Raw genomic sequence first — 19,837 nt, 5'->3', positions numbered from 1 at the left:
GGGAGAAAACACAGCCAAATATGGAGTTTAACTCCTCACCTGGTTTGGTTTGTCTTCAGGTGCAACAGCCGTGAGTGTAATCAAACTAGTGGGGTTCTTTCTTCTGGCTGATTAAATTGACTCCCCTGGTGTCTTAAGATGAGCTGTGAGTGCTGCTGGAGTGAAGTCACACTGCCTCTTTGAACACAGGGATAAATCAGAGCTGATATTTCTCTCCATTGGCTCTAGAAGAAATCTAGACAGAGCTCTTGGAGCCAACCCTTCCTCCAGGGATTGGGCTGGATGCTTTGTTTGCTCTGAACCCTCTTTTCTGGGGTGCAGCTGAATCCCTTTAGCTCTGGTGTTTGCTGAAAAACTGCTGGCAAAGAGCAGTTTTGTCTTAGAATGACTTTCCTTAGAATGACTTTCCTCATTTCTTAGAATGATCTTTCCTTAGAATGACTGGTTAAAATGTGTTTGTTGTTTTGGAGCCAAAGATCTCAAATTTGACAACAAATTAACTCAAAAACGAACATGGGGAAAACATTTCTCTTAAGCTCATCTTTATGTTTGCACACTGACTGCATGCTCTTACTGACCTATCCTGAGCAAAATGAGGAAAACAATTTCCAGAAATCCACCTGGACTCACTTGGAACAAGCTCCCAGATGTGACTGTGAATGCCCTTTGTTCTCCACGTGTGTGGTGGACAAGAGCAGAATGAACTGAGTAAACTCATAAGCAAGGGAGACAATAAGTTATGCATCAGGAAAATGTCTCCAGCAGAAATGACAGAAACAAACTTTCCAAACCAGGGAGGGTTTTGAGAACAGATTCCACAAACATCTGTCAGAAATGGTTCAGGTAAATTGGATCCTACCCTAGGGGAGAGTGAGATGGATCAGTGTCCCCGTGAGGTCTGGCAGCCTTACATTCCATGCATGATCTCATTGCTACCTGGGGAAGGGATGCAGTCATTAATTGTCACTAATTGTATTCTACACAGTTCCCCCAGCTAATGAAGTCCCAGAGGCACGAGTCACTGCTGACCTCAAAAACCCTCAGACAAGGAGGACACAGTGACACACACAGGGTTCTGCCTTATCTACAGACATGAAACCACAGAGGAGCCAAGCAATAATTCTGGGTTTTCCTCACTGTCTCTTTTTAGCTGATGTCCCCAGGAACTCCCTGCAGGAAGAGGTCAGGACTCTGTGACCTCCCAGAATTTTGCACTGGCGAGTCCCCGTTCTGCCCCCCCAACTCCTACCAGATGGATGGGGCTGCCTGTGATGGAGGAAAGGCTTACTGCTACAGTGGCATGTGCCTCACCTACAGGGACCAGTGTGTGCAGCTCTGGGGGCCTGGTAAGGACACTGCCTGCACCACATTGCCAAGTACTTCCAAGGTGTCTGGGACCTGCAAGTCACAACCTGCTGGCCTTTGAACCAGCAAATGCTCTGCTCCTGCTGCTCCTCACCCTGCTGTTCCTCACCCTGAGCAAGGCAGGAGCACCTTCCATACCTGCTGTCAGCAGCAGAGTCTGAGCAGCCTTTTCTCCTGCCTTACTCACGTGGAGGAGGCAGCAAAAAGTTTCCCCTGCTCCAACCATTCCAGAAAAAGGACAAGTGAGTGGTTGGCATGGGGTGGGATGAAGCAGCCACTTGAGTCTCTCCCATGCAGGAGCACAGCCAGCACCTGATGCCTGCTTTGAGAAGGTCAATGCTGCTGGAGACATCTATGGGAACTGTGGGAAGAACATCTACGGGAATTACAGGAAATGTGACATGAGGTACAAAGCAGAGGGGCAGCCCAGGGTTGCTCAGTGGAGAAGATGTTTTTATATGTTACAAAATTATGGGCCAGGAGGTAAAACTGATCCATGCATTGGTTCACTCCCTCCCTCTGCCTTCTGGGAAACCAGCTGCATCTTTGTGGGACTTGGAGCCTTTACAGCTGAAGCTCTCAGCTCGCCATTTTCAAACATCTAGTTGGTATTCTTCCAAAACAACAGAAGAGGGGGATTTTTTAAATCCATAAGATAAATTGTAGCTTTATAAGTGAGTCAAAGCTTTTTAGTCTTAATTCTGATTTTGTTGAGCCATCCATGGGGACATCCCCCACCCATGGGGACTGTGGGGTGGTACCATCAGTATCCATCAGATAACTTTTGGGGAGGTGCATGATCTCATCATTGATATTTCTCTCCATTGGCTCTAAAAGAAATCTAGACAGAGCTCTTGGAGCAAACACTTCCTCCAGGGATTAGGCTGGATGCTGTGTTTGCTCTGAACCCTCTTTTCTGGGGTGCAGCTGAATCCCTCGTTTAACAGTGACTCAGCACTGCTGCTTTAATTTACATTTGGACTCATGTCCGCAAACATTCAGCAAGCCAGGAATAATCACTTTATCCTTTCCTTTGACATCAGAGATGCTAAATGTGGGAAGATCCAGTGCCAGAGCTCAGCTTTCAAACCCCTGCAGCCCAATGCAGTGGCCATAGACACCACTGTGAACAGGCAGCGCTGCCGGGGCACCCACGTGTACAGATCCGACAGCGAGGAGAAGGAGATGCTGGACCCTGGCCTGGTGTTGACAGGAACAAAGTGTGGGAGCCATCATGTAGGTACAGTTCTGCCTGGAGTGGCTTGGGGGAGGCTCAGAGTATCACTTTTCCACCCAGAATGTGCTTTGTGGTTGTCAAGCTATTAATCTTTTATGTCTAATGATCTTCTAGGAGGTTTCTGTATTTGTTGGAAAAGTAATTCCTTAGAGGTTTTGGAGAAGGACACACACCAAAGGCTTTATGTCTCTGCCAGATGAAGTTCAGGGCCAGTGCTAAATCTAGGATTTGCTAAATGGTTGAAGTTGTCTTGCTTAAGGATGAGACACAGTTGGAACCAAAGACCTGTGAGAGCCCCTTCAGGGACTTGCCACATGGGCATGGCCAAGCTGTGGCCAGCTGAGCTCCCAGTTCTCTCTGACTCCCAAGGACTGGGATTTGGGGTAGTGATTAACAGTTTGCTTGGGAACCAGCTTAATTCATTTCCTGTTACTCTGTCCAGGGAGTTAATTAGTTGTATTTCCAAGTCACAAGATAGCACAAGGCAGTGATGTGGCAGCTAACCCAGAGAGCTTACACTGAGTTTTTGGATGCTTTCTGTGCAGGTTTGCTTTGAGGGCGCTGCCAGAACATGTCCATCATCTTTGATTCTGAGAGCTGTAGCAAGAAGTGCCATGGACATGGAGTAAGTGTCTTCTTTTTAATCTCCATTCCAGGCTGATACAGGATGGGCTTCCATTCTTCTGTGGTTGCTTGTTCAGCTCAGTTCTGATACCTTCCTTAGGTTTGCTCTGGACTTTGACTTTTTAGCTATCAATTTGAATATTTCTTTCCTGTTTGATGCATTTTCTGGTTCATGAAAGTCCCTTTGACATAGGATTTAAGGAGGGATATGAATTGCAATAAATGAAAAAAAAGGAGTAATCTTAAAGAAAAATATCCTGAGCCCAGTTCAGATTGAATAAAAAGTATTAGACATACTAAAGAAAAAACATAGAAAAAAAGTAACATTTAGGGCAGTTTATCCCAAATTGCTTCCACTCCCTGAAGAGAAGAGTTTCCAGGCACTCAGCTCCCACTGGAGTGTCTCCTGTAGTGTTTAGTTCAGCAAGGGCTGAGTTTGTTTTCACTTGCAGGTTTCTTAGTAGCTTCCACTTGAATCTCTCAATCTTCCCACTCCAGGTGTGCAACAACAACAAGAACTGCCACTGTGACCAGGGCTGGGCCCCCCCCTTCTGCAACAAGGAGGGGACAGGAGGCAGCTTGGACAGTGGTCCCCCTCTGCCTGAAGGTGAGAGGGACCAGCTCTGCTATGGGGCCACTTCAGAAGGACTTGAGCTGGTTGGGAGCAGAGAGTTTTCCATTTAACAAACTCCATTTTCTTGTCCTCAGGTTCTTCAGCAGTTGTGATAGCTCTGGCAATCCTGGCTCCCATTCTCGTCCTCACAGGAATCTTTTTGTTCTATTACCTGAAATGCTGGAGTAAATTTACCATCTGTTCTCTAAAGAAGACACCTCAGTTCAGGTAAGGTGCCAGTGCTGTGCCTTGTCTCCTTGTCCCCCCTCCTGCCAGGACAGAAGAGACATTGCAAATGCTGTGAGGAATGTCACTAAATTGATTTGTTGGTGTAGTCACTATTGGCTTCTCATTTTTTCACTCCAGTGAAGATAAAATAGTAAATACAGGAAAATAAAGGAGAAAACATATCAAGACATTAACACCCTTCTTTTTGTTTCTCTCATTGTCAGTGACACCTCTGGAACTGGGCATGCAAACCCTGCCTTCAAGCTGAGAACCCCCCAGCAGCAGAGGAAGGTAGGGGCAGGGTCCTTCCACCTGCAGGACAGAGATGCAGCTGCCCCAAGGTGTGGGATGGGATTTCCCTGGAATTAGGGAATGGTTTTATCAAAGGATGGGAAAAGGAGGCAGACATCACCCCTGGCTGAAAGTCAGTGGTAGCTGAGTGTAGCACCTGCTCCTGGAGATTTCCTCAAAGGCAGGAGCTGGGATTTGACCAGGCTCCTGTGGCTGCTTGTCTCTCCTGCTGAATCCTTTGTTGTCACATCCCCCATCTCAAAACTGGAGAAATGGCAAACCCTGGGTTTATTTGCAGGTGTCACACTGATGCCTGGATTACTCTGTTCTCTTGATTTCCATTTCTGCCTCATGATCCCAAGTTGTCCCAGTCCATCTAACCAACACCTACCAGACACACACACACATACTGGTGTTGCACACACACATACTGGGGTTACACACACACATACTGGTGTTACACACACACATACTGGGGTTACACACACACACACATACTGGTGTTACACACACACATACTGGGGTTACACACACACACATACTGGTGTTACACACACACATACTGGTGTTGCACACACACATACTGGGGTTACACACACACATACTGGTGTTACACACACATACTGGTGTTACACGCACACATACTGGGGTTACACACACACATACTGGTGTTACACACACACATACTGGGGTTACACACACACACACACTGGTGTTACACACACACATACTGGTGTTGCACACACACATACTGGGGTTACACACACACATACTGGGGTTACACACACACACACATACTGGTGTTACACACATACACACACATGTACATATTGGTTTTACACGCACACACACACACTGGTTTTACACACATACACACACACATATTGGTTTTACACACATGCACACACACACGCGCACATACTGGTGTTGCACACACACATACTGGTGTTATACACACACACATACTGGTGTTACACACACACACTGGTGTTATACACACACACTGGTGTTACACACATACTGGTGTTGCACATAGACATACTGGTGTTACACACACACATACTGGTGCTGCACACACGCACATTCTGGTTTTACACACATACGCACGCGCACACACACACACACACGCACATACTGGTTTTACACACACACACATACTGGTTTTACACACACACATATTGGTGTTGCACACACACACACATACTGGTTTTACACACACACACACACACACACACACACACACACACACACACACATATACGGGTGTTGCAGGCAATATTTTCCACTCTGTGGCTCAGAGACCTCATGTAGATCCTCAGAAGTGTCGCAGCGAGTACAAAGGGTGGTATGAAGTGGAAATACATGAGGATTTGTGGTTTTTTCTGCACAGGTGATTGGCTTCCCTGAAATCCCACCCAAGCCTCCTTCTCAGCAAGCTCCAGGGCTCCAGATGAGCAGGCAGCAGCCACCCCCCTTCCCTGGCAGCCAGAGCTGCAGCAGGGGGCAGCCTGTGGGGCCGGAGCTTCCCAAGGACATTCCCCACAGGACACCCCCGAGCAGGCCAGCACCCCCTGCTCCCAAACCTCCAACCTCTCAGGTATGGACTCGTGCTGCTGTCCTGTAGGTGCTGTTTGATGGCAGGTTTGTTCTGGTGAGGCCTCTCACCCTGGGGGAACTGTTAGTCTTGACCCAACCTGACCCCATCTTATGTGAGCTTCCTGTCCACGAGGTCATTTTGAAGGCTAAAAGGAAATATTTATTCTTTTGCTGGCAGCTCTGTTCTAAACTTACTATGGACCCCACATTCTTATTGGAGAGATGGTAAATCACTAAGACTGACATCAACCCATTTTGCAAAATAATATTATTATATTGGGGCCCTCAAAGAAGCAAAGGGCCAGCTACAGCAGGTAGGGGGAGACTGGTTCCCATGCAGTCTCTCTCTGAAGGACATAGAGGAAAACAAACCCTGTGGAGCAAAATCTTAGGGAATGGGGTTTGTTTCTAGTCCATTGTTCCCGTGAACAGCCGGCACTTCAGCAGGAAAGAAAACTAAAACAAAAGCAGGAAGCTGAGTGCTGTCAGTAAGGAATAGGTATCCTTCCCAGCTGCTTGTTGACAAGTTCCCCATGATCTCCTTTGTGTTCCCTCTCAACACATCCAGTCTCTTTATCTCAGTCACCCTTATGAGATGGAACACTTCTCATAGGATTTCCACAACAAACCTGGCTGTTTCTGGGTTAGTGGAGAGCCACGAGTTGGGCAAGACAAAGGGAAAATAATTAATGTCACTTTTTGCTTGTTGCATTGGCCTTCCTGGATGTTTGCAGCGTCTGCCAGATTTGCTCTCTTGCTATTCCTATAGCAGCTCTTCAGACCTGGCAGTCAGTGGAATTTAGTCTGCCTTGTCCTTCCTGGAGTCACAGGGCAAGATCCTTGGAGAGCAATAGATCCCCAAGCCATCAAGCATTGCCTTTATGCATAGTCTGAGGAGACTGCAGAGGTTTTGGGTGCCCTCCAAGTCATGAGTGCAGCTGTGTTTGTTAAATCAACACCTGTAAGGCAGCAGCTTAGCACAGAGCCTGAGCAACAACAGGCAATTGGCTCTTGTGGGGGTGACTTCTCTCCCTGGGACATGCTTTCCACTGAAATTCATTAGATGAATGGAAAATATAATGCTCTGAGCATCCTATTAGGGACAGCTGTGTGCACAAACAAATAATAACTGCTTGTGGGTCCGTGTGTGTTTGTATGGGCACAAGAACATGCACATATATAGTGTTTACAGGCATTGTATAGGCAAACAAACACTGAGTGTATGTGTGTGGAACTTGCTTCCAGCCATGAAGTGCATCAGTTAAAGTGACTAATTAAAAAGGCTCTGGAACACAGGTTACCTATTACTTCCAAAACTTAAGGTTTAAATTCAAAACTATTTTTTTCCTCTGTAGGATATTTCAAGGCCCCGGCCACCCCAGAGAGCTCTGCCAGCGAATCCCATCCCATCCAGGTCCAGAGGCTGGCAGGGGAGCAGCCCTGCTGTACCACTGCCCCCTGGGCACAGCAGAGCCCCTGGGCACCTCCAGCCTGTGGCAGAGGTAGGCACTGGGAAGGGTGGTGGGAAGCACCACCTGGAATTCACCCCTGGGGAATAAAAACACTCCAAAGGGAATATCAGCCTGCAGAACACCTTAGTGCACAGCACAGGGGGGTGGATGCAGAGAGGCTGTGGCTTGGTCACCTTTATTGTAGGGGTCTCTGGTTTTACCTGTTTCATATTAAGAATTTAAAAAGTTGAGCAAAACAGTGAATTCAGTCCTCCACAGCCCTGAACACTTCCTCAGGCAAGGCATTTGTGTGAGTGGGGCAGAGCAATGGGGTCAAGGGCTGTGGGACCCAGAAGTGTTAGTGAAGAGCAGCAAAACATGAAGATTCACACAAGACTTGAAGATTCCAGTAAAAAACAAAAATTCTTTCCAGCCTCTCTAGCTGTGGCTAAGGAGATGCATTCTCTGCAGGGAGGGTTGCACAAAAATATCCTGAATACAGGACTTAATAAGGGACTTCTAGGCACTGAGTTCAGTGCTCTGCAAACACAAAACATCTCCACACAGCACAGTTATGTGTCTCCGGCCTGCAATATACTGGAAGCCAGCTGTGGGAAATGGAGAAAACTGCAGGAACCTCCTTGTGGGAGAGTTCCATGTGATGCACTGGGCTGTGGATGCAGACAGGCTGTGCAGACAGACTAACATCAGCTCCAGGAGAGGGCAAGGATGGTGCTTGTTCTCCCATCAGTGCTCACTCCTCTTCTTTCCCCCTTTTTCCATCTCACCCAGGGTGTTGGTGCCTGGAGAGCTGGAGCAGTGAACAGCTTGCACGTGGGACAGCCAGGCTCCCGTGGGCATTCCTGAGGCAGCCTGTTCCTGGCCTTCATCACCAAAAACACTCTCACACCTTCACTGCCAAGGACAGTGCCTCAGTTCCCCTCCTCCTGCCCCAGCCCTGCTCCCTCTGTGACTCACCAGGCATGGCAGGGGTGCCCCAGGTACACGCCAGGCTCAGCTGGGCCCTCTCTGCCTTTTCCACGTAGGGATGACTCGTTTGTACGGTATTTAAATATTGTTGTGCAATATCCACTGCAGGGATGGGGGTGATGGGGGTTTCCACGTGTTTTTAATCAGTTATTTAAGTATTACCAGGGAGAACAAGCTGTGAGTGCAGGTGCTGGCCTTGATGGGCTTTCATGTGAGCCCTGTTGGCTTCCTCAGCCCCCCCCAGGCAGCTGCAGCAGCATACTGGTGCTATACAGAACCCACTGCCTCTGGGGAGAGCAGCTGGTGATAACATTCTTCAGTTTATTCTCTGTTTACAGGGGGTGGCAAGTGGGGCCCCAACAGGGAGCCAACCATGGAACTATAATTTGTGGGGCCACTGTGGATTTTGGTCAGCTTTAGCAGAGGGGATTATTTTTTATTTCATTATTTTCCCCATGTAACCCTCTTCAGCAGGAACATTGCAACCATTCGCTTGTCTTGCCTTGGTGCTGTAAATCCCAAAAGCAGCCCCAGCAGGGCCCACGAGCTCCAATCCAGGTCATTAGGACACACTGAAGGTACGACAGGGCAGCTCTGGCCCAGATGCAGAGCAGAAGGCCAGCAGGAAGCTCAGCAGAAGGCAGTGCTGAGGCCCCTCTGCAGCGCGCGGTACCGGCAGCAGGAGATGTGTGTAACTCAGCATGGGCTGTCTGCTCCCCAGACCACTGATAAACCTACCTGGAAAATGCCCGGGTGGTGAGACAGCTGAACTATTAACACAACACATGGTGCTTTTGTAGGGCAGCTCTCTTACTCCAGGCTTTTTCTCCAGGCCATGGATGGAGAGAGCTGTCTGTGTGCACTTTAAGCAGCTGATGGTTCTGACCCTGAGGACCCTCCCTTATGAATTTAGTTTTTTCTTCTCATAATAGTTTGGCTTTTGTATGTGTTTTTTGGAATTTTTTTTCCTCAGGATTTTAAAATAAGACCTTCTGTTATGCCAGATTTTTTTTTTTCCTTGAAATTATTTCCTAGGAGAACACAGGGAAATCTGGAGCTGCAGTTACAACAGTCCTCTTGTGTCTGATTTATATGGACAAATCCTCAAAGAGCATGACTGCTGCTCCACATGTGAGAAACTGTATTATTGGCACAAAGAAAACGAGTCTTGTTTGCTGGTTCTCTTTCCCTAAGATCTACTCATTAAAGAAATCCCAGATAAACCCCAAGAACTCATTAAATTTGTAGTTATATGTAGTAGTGTATCTGTAGGATGACTTAAGTCACATTAGTTTTCACAACTTTACTACCTCTTTCTCCACAAGGAAACAGTTCACATGGTGTGTCTTGAAATTCTCACAGATTATTCCTTATCTTACCAATTTTAGACTTTTTCTTACCTTCTATGTGCCTGGAAAACAACCAATCTAAAAAACTTCCTTCTGAAATAAGGCAGGGCAAGTAAAAGACAATAGCTCTCTAATCTTTGTCTTTTTCAATAGCTGGGGTATATTACATTTAAAAATGTGTATTCATACAACCCCCAAACTTGTTTCTTGGTATGTAATGGCAGGTTTGGCTGCTCACAGTGCAGCAGGACTGTACAAACACTGTAATTGTTGATTCAACCACAAGAACTTGATCTCATAGCTGAGCCCTCACTGAGGGCAGCAGCACTTCTGCTCCAACCCCTGATCTTCAGCAAATGGCCACTAAAAATCACTAAAATTATTTTCACTGAATTTCATGTGAGCATGGGTTCAAGGTTTCAAAAAATGCCCCTGGACACACAATGCTCAGAGAACAACTGGACGTGCCCAAACTCTAATAGAAAACTTTATTGCTGGAATATCACAAAAATCTCCAAAAGGTAGTTTTAGGTAAGTCCTATTAAATTTTCATGTGTGCAAGTTAAGTGATTGAGACCAGGGGAACTGCAGGAGGAGTTAAAGATGGTAAAACCTGATTTTTTGAAAGATAATATTACTTGGGAGAACTTATAACAAATGCATCTCACTTTCTCCTATGTCCACATGTTAATGGTTTACAACAATGCTCTCTATGCATCTATGCAAATACTTGAAGAATGCAATTCATTGTGCCTTTTGCCTAGTTTTAATAAAATTTGTTTGTTGTCATTAACAAATACTCTTTCACTGTCTATTATTTCATTATCTCAGTTCAAATCTTCATTTTCTACATGGCATTTCTCCAGGGATGGCAGGATTGCTTTAATGAAATGCATTTCTGGAGTGAAGAAAGATGAGTCCCATTTACAGCCATTTTCTAAAAGAAAATGCACCAAGCATCACACTGATTAGGATGCCAAAACCAAAGCTGGAGTGAGTGACTTGGATTATTTTCTGCCACCAAAGGAGGTCGCTGCAGTTTTACTCTGCTCCAGATGCTCTTTCTGTTGTTCTCAGCTGTCCCTCAGCCTCTTTATCCTTTAGGGCTACACTTGTAAGATGAAGTAATGAAAAAATTTCAGATCCACCTGCAACTTTTTTTTTTTATTTCGAAAAAACCCTTTATTTCCCTTTCCACATTCCAAAAAGATAGCACTGAAATGTTATTAAAATAGGAGATTGCATTGTCCTCTCTCCCAAAGCCCCACAATATATTTACTCAATGATGCTCACACCCAGGTATAATCAGGTGAGCATCTCAGAGGACAGCAGGACACCTTATGGGGCTCAAAGAATTTGGGGGGTTTTCCAAGCTCAAGATATTTCCTGAGAAAAAAAAATACTTTATATTTACAGCCACTTGGTCTTTCAGACTGAAAAAATTGTCACAAGAAGTCTTGGAGTCAGCGGTAGAGTTTCTCTTGACATGGGGTTTACTCTGCCAGAGCTCCCCAGCCTGAGCAGGGATTGCCCTTCTTCAGCTGGGGTCTGGGTCAGTCCCAGCAACTTCACCAAGGCCTGGGCACCAGAGCTGAACCCCAAAAAACTCAAACAAAACTCCCATAAAAATAATTAACACTGCTTCAGGGAAACTCCTGCACCTCGCAAAAAACCAAAAGCTGAAAAAGATCTCTCTGTGAAAACACTTCATGGCTTGAGTCCTGCCCTGAGCCTGAGTGAGCAGCTTTTGCAAAATTCACCATGTTTTGCCCATATTCACCAATATTCTTGTCCCCTTATTTGCAGAGCAAGTGATTAAACATGGATGAGCAGAGTCTGAGTAGCACCGATCAGTCCTTGCCTCTCACCTCCTCTCCAGACGCTGGTGTCTATTTTAGAGTTCATGCAAGTGTCTAGAAAGGAAACAAAGAAAAGACAAAAAGCACTAATCAATGATCCATCAAGGCCTGGAAACAAAGACATCAATGGCCACCCGGGGGAAGGAGTGAAGGGTAAACATCAGCCCTGCCAAGAATAAGAGAGGGAAGGGGCCTCAGAGAGGAGCTTTGTTACAGCACTATCATATTTCTAGAGGATTTTGTTTCCAGTGGCTGCATATATTAGGGCCCAGGGAGGATTAAACACGCTCCTTGCTGCCACATCATGACAGAGATCCTGTCCAAAAGCCTGGAGAAAGATTTGACTTTGGAAAAGACACTGTGTGCTTTATTTTCTGCTTTTCCTTTTTGAAATTTTTCCCTGGCACCTGCAATATTGACATCACCCACCCAGCCTCCAGTCCCCTGCATGTAACCCCCTAAGTGTAGAGCATGAATACTTTGGGTTTGTCCTCTGGAGCAATGCTGGAGTTGTCCACCTCTATCAGGATGTTCTTGTCATCTCTGGTGACCGGTGCTGGCTGTTCGTTCTGAAGGACTTGGGGTAAATTCCCAAAACTGACATCCATGTCTTTGAAAGCATGGAGTAAAAACACCCCCAAAATGATGGTGAGGAAGCCGCAGACTGTCCCAATGATGTCAACCACAGTCATGGTGACCCACTCCTTAAAGAGGATGATGGAAGTGGTGATGACTATGGTGGTGAACAGCACATAGTAGATGGGGAACACCAAAGAGGTGTTGAAAATGTCCAGAGACTTGTTGAGGTAGTTGATCTGCGTGGTGATGGATGCCACCAGAGTGATGACCAGGATCCAGGTCAGTGGGTTCTGCAGCACAGGCTGGCCAGCAAAGAAGCCCTTGATGGCAATTCCCAAGCCCTTGACGGAGGACACGGAGAAGGCACCGATAACGGAGCAGATGGTGAGGTAGATGAGGATGTTGCTCTGGCCATAACGGGGGGCGAGGCAGAAGATCAGGAGGAAGCAGAGAGCCAGGAGGATTGCAGCATAAGCCAGGAAACCTGCAGGAGGGAGAGAAGAACTCAAAACTCCAGCAGTGGGCATGGGGAGAGCTTTGCAGTGCCTGGCCCCAAGAGGGAAAGCACGGCTGGCTGCGTACCCGGCTCCTTCAGCTTGGAAGTCATTTCCTCCAGAGTGGTGACCTCCTCGTCCTCTGGGGCATGTATGACCATCACAGTGCTGCCCACCAGGCTCAGCAGGCAGCCCAGCTTTCCCAGCAGGTTGAGCCGTTCTCCAAGCAAATATGAGGACAGAATGGCACTGCATGGGACAGAAACACATCAGCCAGACAGAAAAACATCATCCAGACAGAAAAACATCAGCCGGTGCTCTGCACTCCTTTAAAGAAGGAGCAGCAACTCTAGGAAAGTTAAGGATGCTTCCATGTGATACAAGGACACAATTTTGGTGTAAATTAGTTGGATTCCAGTGGGTTAATACACAATCACAGCTGAACCTGCAGGAGTGCAGGTGTGACCTGTAGATCACAGCTCTTGTGTCAGCAAGGTGTAAAAATGCTGAATGTTTTAGCACGTCCTCAGAAATATTTTTTCAGGGTTGGCAGAATTATTCAGGAGCTGCTGAGCATTATGAAGCTTTTAGTGCTCAAGAAAATTACTTCAAGGGCCAGTGTAACAGAGAAAAAACCTGAACCTAACAACAAACAAGCTACGTTAATTTTAACTAAATCATCAGAACTATTAGAAAGAGAAACAGAAACTCCAAAAGTTTTGGGGCTACAGATTTATCTACAAAAATATCTAGTTGTTGCCCAAAAAATCTGGGGCAAGACACCAGAGCAGTCCTAACTCTCAGTTTGCTTATGCATTTCACAATACAGTCTTTCTATAAACCCTTAAGTAGCTTAATGTATTTTGGTAGGAATCTCCTATTTAAAAGTAAAGAAATGAAATAGGATTTCAGCCCTTTTGGGAACAGCCAGAAATATAAAACCCTGCAACATGAGAGGACTCTAAGAAATTATAAAATAAAAGGCAGGTGAAAGGCAGTTTGAAAACAAGCCTGATCCCTTTGACCCTTTTAAATTTTTAGTACTCTTGATTACAAAAACAAAACAAAACAAAACAAACAAACATTAAAACCCCGCCAGTCCTGAGTGGTTAAAGAGCTGGAATAAGGAATGAAGTAATGCAGATATTTGCAATAATTTAACCTGCAGTGTATGTGGTTGCTCTACACATCCAGCATTTCCAGAAGGGCAAGCTGCTTAATTCAATGGCTCCCAAGTGATCCCTCAAAAAGGACAACTGTTAAAATGTTTTTTAGAAAATACTATGACTTTTTTTACTTTGGGCAGAATAAATCATATTAGTATCCCTTCAAGTCTATTTTTACAAGTCAAACAGGCAAACAAGAAAAAAAAAAAGGCAAATTTCAATTTACAGACACAAAAATCACCTTATGAGCACGCTCAGAGCCCCCAGAGGTGTGACAATAGTTGCAGGAGCAAAGGCATAGGCAGCAAAGTTGGCAGCTTCCCCTCCACCCACTAAACAAACACAAGAAAAATAAATACCAGTGAGTTACAGAGCACTTTCTGCATTTTCCCTTGGGGGCTTGCAAACCAGCAAGATGCCACTTGGGTTTTATGCTGGGGGTTTCATCCTGCTGCTAAACAGGGGCAGACAGTGGGTGAAAATCTATTTCAAATTAAAAGAGGACCCCTGGAGAAGGGAACCCCTCCATGGGAAGGGCTGGGGGTGCCAGGGCTTGGCCAGGTCGGGGCTCAGGAGCCCCCAGCCCAGCCAGGCTGTGTGGGGGTAACGAGGCAGGGGTGGCTAAGGACAGCTCCACACCCTGTCCTTGGGGCTGTGGTGCCCCTCTGGCTGGGCTGTCCCTGTCCCTGAGCAGTGAGGGCAGAGCCAGGTGGGGACACCTTGAGCTGCAGCTGCCAGGGTGAGAGGCAGAAAAGAGGGCTCTGAAACGGCCTCTTCTAAAATCTGCTTCTCTCTGTGCAGCTTCGAGTCCCATTTTAGGAGATACAAGCAGGAAATAAAGATTTTAAGGGAAAACAAGTTTTTTCAAGGAAGGAGGTGCTACTAACAACACTCCTTTGTTATCTCCCTGCGCTGCAGCAGGAAACTCCAGTGCCCTGCTCCCCCAGGCACTCAGGGGAGGCTGTTTGCCCTGTGCCTGGTACACAGGCAGACTTGCCAGCTGCCCTATTAAAACTTGGCTTTTCTTGCTTTTGATCAGGTAAAACTGAGCTAGCAGGTCCTGCCAGTCCTGCAGGAGGATGGAGAGGGAGATCCTGCAGGGATCACTGCCTCTCCTCTCCCTGAGGAACCTCTGCTGAGGATGGGGGAACTCGGCAGAAAACAGGCTTTAAGCACCACGCTCAGTTTGTTCTACACCTCATTCACAGGGACAGACCCTGGAAAAGCTGCAAACCCAGGGAAACAGCTCCTACTTACTGGTTAACAAGCCAGCCCACCAGAGCCAGTCCTTTAGGTAGCCATGGCCTCCATCTCCTGGGGAAGAAAAGCACATGCAGGAGTTAACAGCCACATTCTTCAGAGCAAGAGATGAGAATGTCCCTTTGGAGAGGGATAAATTGCAAGGGGAAGAGTGTAACAGGGAAGAATAGACTGGAGCTAATTGGAGCTAATCCAATTCTGGTCCTAAGCCACAGGCTGTTGGACACAAGGAGTTTGAGCCTGCTGACATGGTGACCCCTGATTTTGCTGGGTCAGGGAGAGCCAATGTTTTTGATAAATCTGACCCAACTGAAGCTGTCAGTACAGCAGTGTTTAACCTGCCTTGGAGAAAAGTGATGTGCTCACATGGCAGGGGTGACACCCTGGGACTGAGAGATTACAGGGCAAGATGGGACAAGGGGCAGTGAAGAGTTGAACAGGAAGATTTCAGGACACAGGGAAAAATCTTTTGCTAGAGTTCAGCCTCTTCTGATTCCTCAACCACTCCATAAAGGCTGGAGTTCAAATGTTATGCTCTGGTATTCCTCAGAAATTGCTGGTTTATTTGTTTTAGGGTCTTTTTGCTTGGTCAGGGTTTTTCCCAAGAACTCTTTCTGTCAGCTGCAATTTTCTGTCATTAATCTCTAATTCCTTTCAGAATGTTAGACATTCTAAAAAACAGGGAGGAGTTTGCTCTTGTTTTACTCGCTTGGCTCTGCTGTGGGAAGAGCTCATGGAGGGAAGGAGGAGAGAGACATCTACAGTTGAAGCAGACTGATATTTCATTGTGCAAGTATAATGTCAAAAAGCAAACCCATCTGTGTTCAGCCCAGTGACAGAGGATGGAGATGGACCTGAGACTGCCTGGTGGCTCAGCTGCTGTTGGCAGCTTTGCTGGCTGTCTCTGGACAGTCACTTCATCATTCCATGCCTCTGTGTCCCCATATGGGCACAAAGTACAATGGGGACGGTGATATTTATTTAATCTGAAAGATTATTTAAGAACTGTTTCCTAGGCCAGAACTGGGAAGCAGCAGTATTTTAATTACCATTGCTCTGTTTTGCAGTTATGCAAGTAGGTCAGCTGCCAGGTAGGACTTACCCTGCTGCTGGAGCATGTTTGCAATGCTGATGGGATGTGTCCAATTCCACAGTGCAATTCTGCTCTAGGCAGTGCTGCTCCACCACTGCCCATCCATATATATATATGTGTGTGTACACATAAACACACGCCTCGCCCTGAGAGCCTGGTGCTAGAGGAAAGTTATCTGCAGGTTGTTGTGCAACAGAGCTCCAAAGGATCCCTTCTGCAACCACAGAGCTCCCACAGAGCCTGTCTGTCCTGCATTCACACTCTCTTGCAATCCAAGCACCTGGAGCTCCTCAGCTCGGTGACCTGGTGCCAAAGCTGCCTGGTGCTTCACTGAGAGCAAGAGGGGGGTCAGGGCTGTGCTGCTCTGGGCTGGGGCATGGCTGTGAGCTGCAGCTGTGTGCAAAGGGACCCTTTTCAAAGAGCTTTGAGCACTCTGCTTGCTCCTGGCCTGAGCGATGGGCGCGCACTGCTCTGCTGTGGGGACACCTCTGATCTCACAGGACCCTCCCTTGCTAGTTGTGGTGCCAGGCAGGAGAACACTGCTTTTAGCTGAGCTCCTCCAGTGCAGGGCTCTGTAAATTAGCTCCTTTCCAATACAGAGACTGTAAATTAACTCCTTTCAACGCCAGGCCTGTAAAGTAGCTCCTCAGCTCCCACATAGCATTGCTGTCTGGCTCTCACACACAAAGATGCATCCACAAAAGCTCCTATTTACATTGCTGATGGAAGACTGACTGTACCCAGAGGTGTCCCCTTGCCTCAGGAGCGCTGAAATTTGGACTGTGTGTGTATTCCTAGGAACAAGTGGTCCTTCCCCCTCCTGCCCCCATGAAAGCCTTACCTGCCCTGGTGCCTCCCTTCTCCACCAGCCTTAGCAGTCCCTTTTTCTTGAGGATGACGCTGCTCCCGATGAGGAAGCTGGAGAAGACAGCCAAGCCCAGGCCAATGTAGAATCCATAGTTGTTTTCCAGCCGAGTTATCCAGGAGCTGTCTGAAGTCCCATTGTCCAGGACAGAGTCAGCTGGGACAGCACTGCTGATCACTTGGCACACGACCCGGTGGGAAAGGCACGAAAGGGTGATCAGAGACCCTTGGAGATAGAACAGCAAATCACTGACAAATTAATGACTATCAACAGTGTCCCTCCTCCCCTAGGCTCATCCAGGTGTCCCTCTGCACAGCCACCCATGCTGTCACCCTAACAACACCCAAAGCTCAGGACACCTCTTTACTCACACGTGGAAATAAAACAGCAGGGTGTTGTCTGACAGATTTATGGCCTGCAGTTCAAGCATCTCTTTGACAGTGAATGAGTCTACAAGGACCTCTAAAAATAATTTGAATTTCCAAATATATAAGCAGAGTCTCTCCACCATAACTCCAATGTTATGGAGTTAAACTAGGCCTTATCAACACTTAACCTTGCTGATCCAAAGGCTTTGGTGCTTTCCAGCCAACTAATCCTCACACCTACCAGCTCATCTGCTGTTGTAACTTTGGGTTTAATGTGGAGTGATGCCAACACTGTAACTGGGCATCTGTTCCTACTCTGTGTGCTGAGCTGTGTCATAAGACAACATCAGATTCATCTTGGACAATTCATTTCCTCTACTGTTCAATGGTTTTATTCTACCTATTTGCAGGTTCCCTGAGAGCTCCTAAAGCAAACCCAGTCATGCCAGTGTGGAGGGACTGAGAGCAGGCAGTGTTCTGCTGTTAACACCAAAAGCACTGCAGCCCTGTGGCTCTGGCCAAGGTGTGTTGGTGTGTGGGGGTGGGAAATTGCTGAGTTTCTTCCTCCTCTGACACTCCTACCACACCCAGCACATCTTTCTATCGCAATCTTTACTCCAAGTGTAGTAAAGATGGTGTGACTGTGACCATGAGGAACAGAGCAGCCAGGTGGAGTACAAAAGTCTCTTTGTAGTGAAAGACTTCAATTTTTTTTTTTCCCCTGAGCTCACATAGGAATTATAAAGCAAGTGTTTGTGTCTCTGCAGGCAGGAGTGTGGAATGGCTAAACTGCTCCCAGTAGTGTCAGGAGCCTGGGCATGGGCCCCACATTTTTCCTGAACCAGAGCCTGGCTTAGATCTTAAGTATCTGCAATCCCTGGCCCCAGCACACACAGCTGAGGTTTTGGATCTGAACTGGCTATAAACGTTTTTCTAAAGGAAAAAATAGCAGTGACTTCCTAGATGAGTTTCCAAGGGTTCCCTAATAATACTTTTTTTTCCTATTAGGAAAAACATTTTTGATCGTGGAAATATTTCCTGGGGAATAAGGGGGGAACTTGCCTCCTCGGCTGGGTGAAAATCTCCACAAGGTACAAGCATAAGGCAGCGGGATGAGGTGATTACCGACTGGATTAAGCAATCCTTAAGGGAAAAAAAAAACCCCAACTCCTGCCTTCTCCGTGCACTCTCGAGCTGGCAGAGCGTGCTGCCGGCTGCTCGAGTTTCCCCATTCCTATACAGACCTCAAAAAAAAAAAAAAAAAACAAAACAAAAAAAAAAAAAAAAAAAAGAAAGAAAGAGAAGAAAGAAGAAAGAGCCGCCCAAAGCAGAGCAGTGACAGAGGGACAGAGGATAGCCCCAAAGCCAGGGAATGAGGTCGAGGGGTGCGGCAGGCTCGGAGCCGGAGCGGCCGCGCTGTCCCGAACCCGGACCCAGCCCCGGACCCAGCCCGGTCCTGTCCCGGCCCGGTCCCGGCGCTCCGAGCGGGGCCGAGCCGGGCCAGTCCCGCTGCCCCGGGGCTGCACCCACCGTTGCTGCAGCTGCTGTTCGTCTCCAGCGGCTCCATTGCCTTCGCTCTCCGGCCGCTCAGCGCATCCCGGGCCGAGGGCAGGGCCGGGCACACCTGAGCCCGCCCCGCTCCTCCCCCGGCGCGGCCCGGCCCGGCCCGGCCCGGCCCCTCGCTGGGAGCGCTCGCAGTGCCCTGGGGAGCCTTGCACGGTCCCCTGCGCCAGCCCCGCATCCCCAGCCCTTGTCCCCATCCTCCCACTTCCTCCCAGCCCTTGTCCCCATCCTCCCAGCCCTTGTCCCCATCCTCCCAGTTCCTCCCAGCCCTTGTCCCCATCCTCCCAGTTCCTCCAGTCCTTGTCCCCATCCTCCCAGTTCCTCCAGTTCTTGTCCCCATCCTCCCAGTTCCTCCCAGCCCTTGTCCCCATCCTCCCAGCCCTTGTCCCCGTCCCCGCCTGCCCGGTCGGTGCGGTGGCATCTCCGGGGGGCTCTGTCCTTTGGCACAGAGCCGGGACGCGGCTGCTGCCGCTGGATTTCTCCTTTGGAAGGTGTTTTCCTCGTTGCAGGGACTGGAGAAGGCTCTGGGGCAGCAGGAGGTGGCTCGGAGGTGTGTGAGCCCAGGTGTGCTCAGGGGGTGTGCAAAGCCGGGGGCTGAACACAGGCGTGGTGGAAATAGAAATTAAACGAGAGAAATGTGGATGGCAATGCCAGGTTAATGGTGGGACTCGAGCTTTGAGGTATTTTTCAGCCTTTTGGGCTGAACAGTATATGAAGGATACAGAGTTGTTAGGGAACATCCAAAGGAGGGCCACGGAGATTGTGAAGGGTCTGGAGGAGAAGCCATGTGAAGAGCCACTGAGGTCACTTGGTTTGCTCAGACTGGAGAAGAGGAATCTCCATCAA

At 47.8% G+C, this 19,837-nt stretch overlaps 2 protein-coding genes across 3 annotated transcripts in view; one reads left to right on the top strand and one right to left on the bottom strand.

Annotated features, from left to right (window-relative positions):
- ADAM19 (ADAM metallopeptidase domain 19) overlaps nt 1-10,541 on the top strand; it is a 32,924-nt gene extending 22,383 nt beyond the window's left edge. The window contains 11 exon segments of the mRNA XM_036391873.1: nt 1,151-1,346; nt 1,663-1,771; nt 2,409-2,601; nt 3,148-3,160; nt 3,163-3,227; nt 3,725-3,833; nt 3,935-4,067; nt 4,292-4,358; nt 5,749-5,955; nt 7,310-7,456; nt 8,198-10,541. Of these exon segments, the coding sequence (XP_036247766.1) occupies nt 1,151-1,346; nt 1,663-1,771; nt 2,409-2,601; nt 3,148-3,160; nt 3,163-3,227; nt 3,725-3,833; nt 3,935-4,067; nt 4,292-4,358; nt 5,749-5,955; nt 7,310-7,456; nt 8,198-8,272 (1,314 nt within the window). The 3' untranslated portion in view covers nt 8,273-10,541.
- Nucleotides 10,542-11,458: 917 nt separating this feature from the next.
- Nucleotides 11,459-18,995, bottom strand: NIPAL4 (NIPA like domain containing 4). Of its 2 annotated transcripts, XM_036391767.2 has the most exons (7): nt 18,959-18,995; nt 17,037-17,285; nt 15,100-15,156; nt 14,084-14,174; nt 12,765-12,925; nt 12,083-12,666; nt 11,459-11,657 (listed from the first exon to the last, which is right to left on the bottom strand). In XM_036391767.2, the coding sequence occupies exons 1-7, from the start codon at nt 18,993-18,995 to the stop codon at nt 11,646-11,648; spliced, it is 1,191 nt and encodes a 396-aa protein (XP_036247660.1). In that variant the 3' UTR covers nt 11,459-11,645. The 2 variants fall into 2 exon arrangements, with proteins under 2 accessions (XP_036247660.1, XP_036247659.1); XM_036391766.1 differs by lacking the exon at nt 11,459-11,657 and having other exon boundaries at nt 12,062-12,666.
- Nucleotides 18,996-19,837: the final 842 nt, after the last annotated feature.

Source organism: Molothrus ater, chromosome 15 (assembly GCF_012460135.2).
Source record: "Molothrus ater isolate BHLD 08-10-18 breed brown headed cowbird chromosome 15, BPBGC_Mater_1.1, whole genome shotgun sequence".
In the NCBI taxonomy this organism is placed as follows: Eukaryota; Metazoa; Chordata; class Aves; order Passeriformes; family Icteridae; genus Molothrus; species Molothrus ater.
Note: the sequence above shows the minus strand (reverse complement) of the source record. Positions and strands in the feature narration are given on the sequence as shown.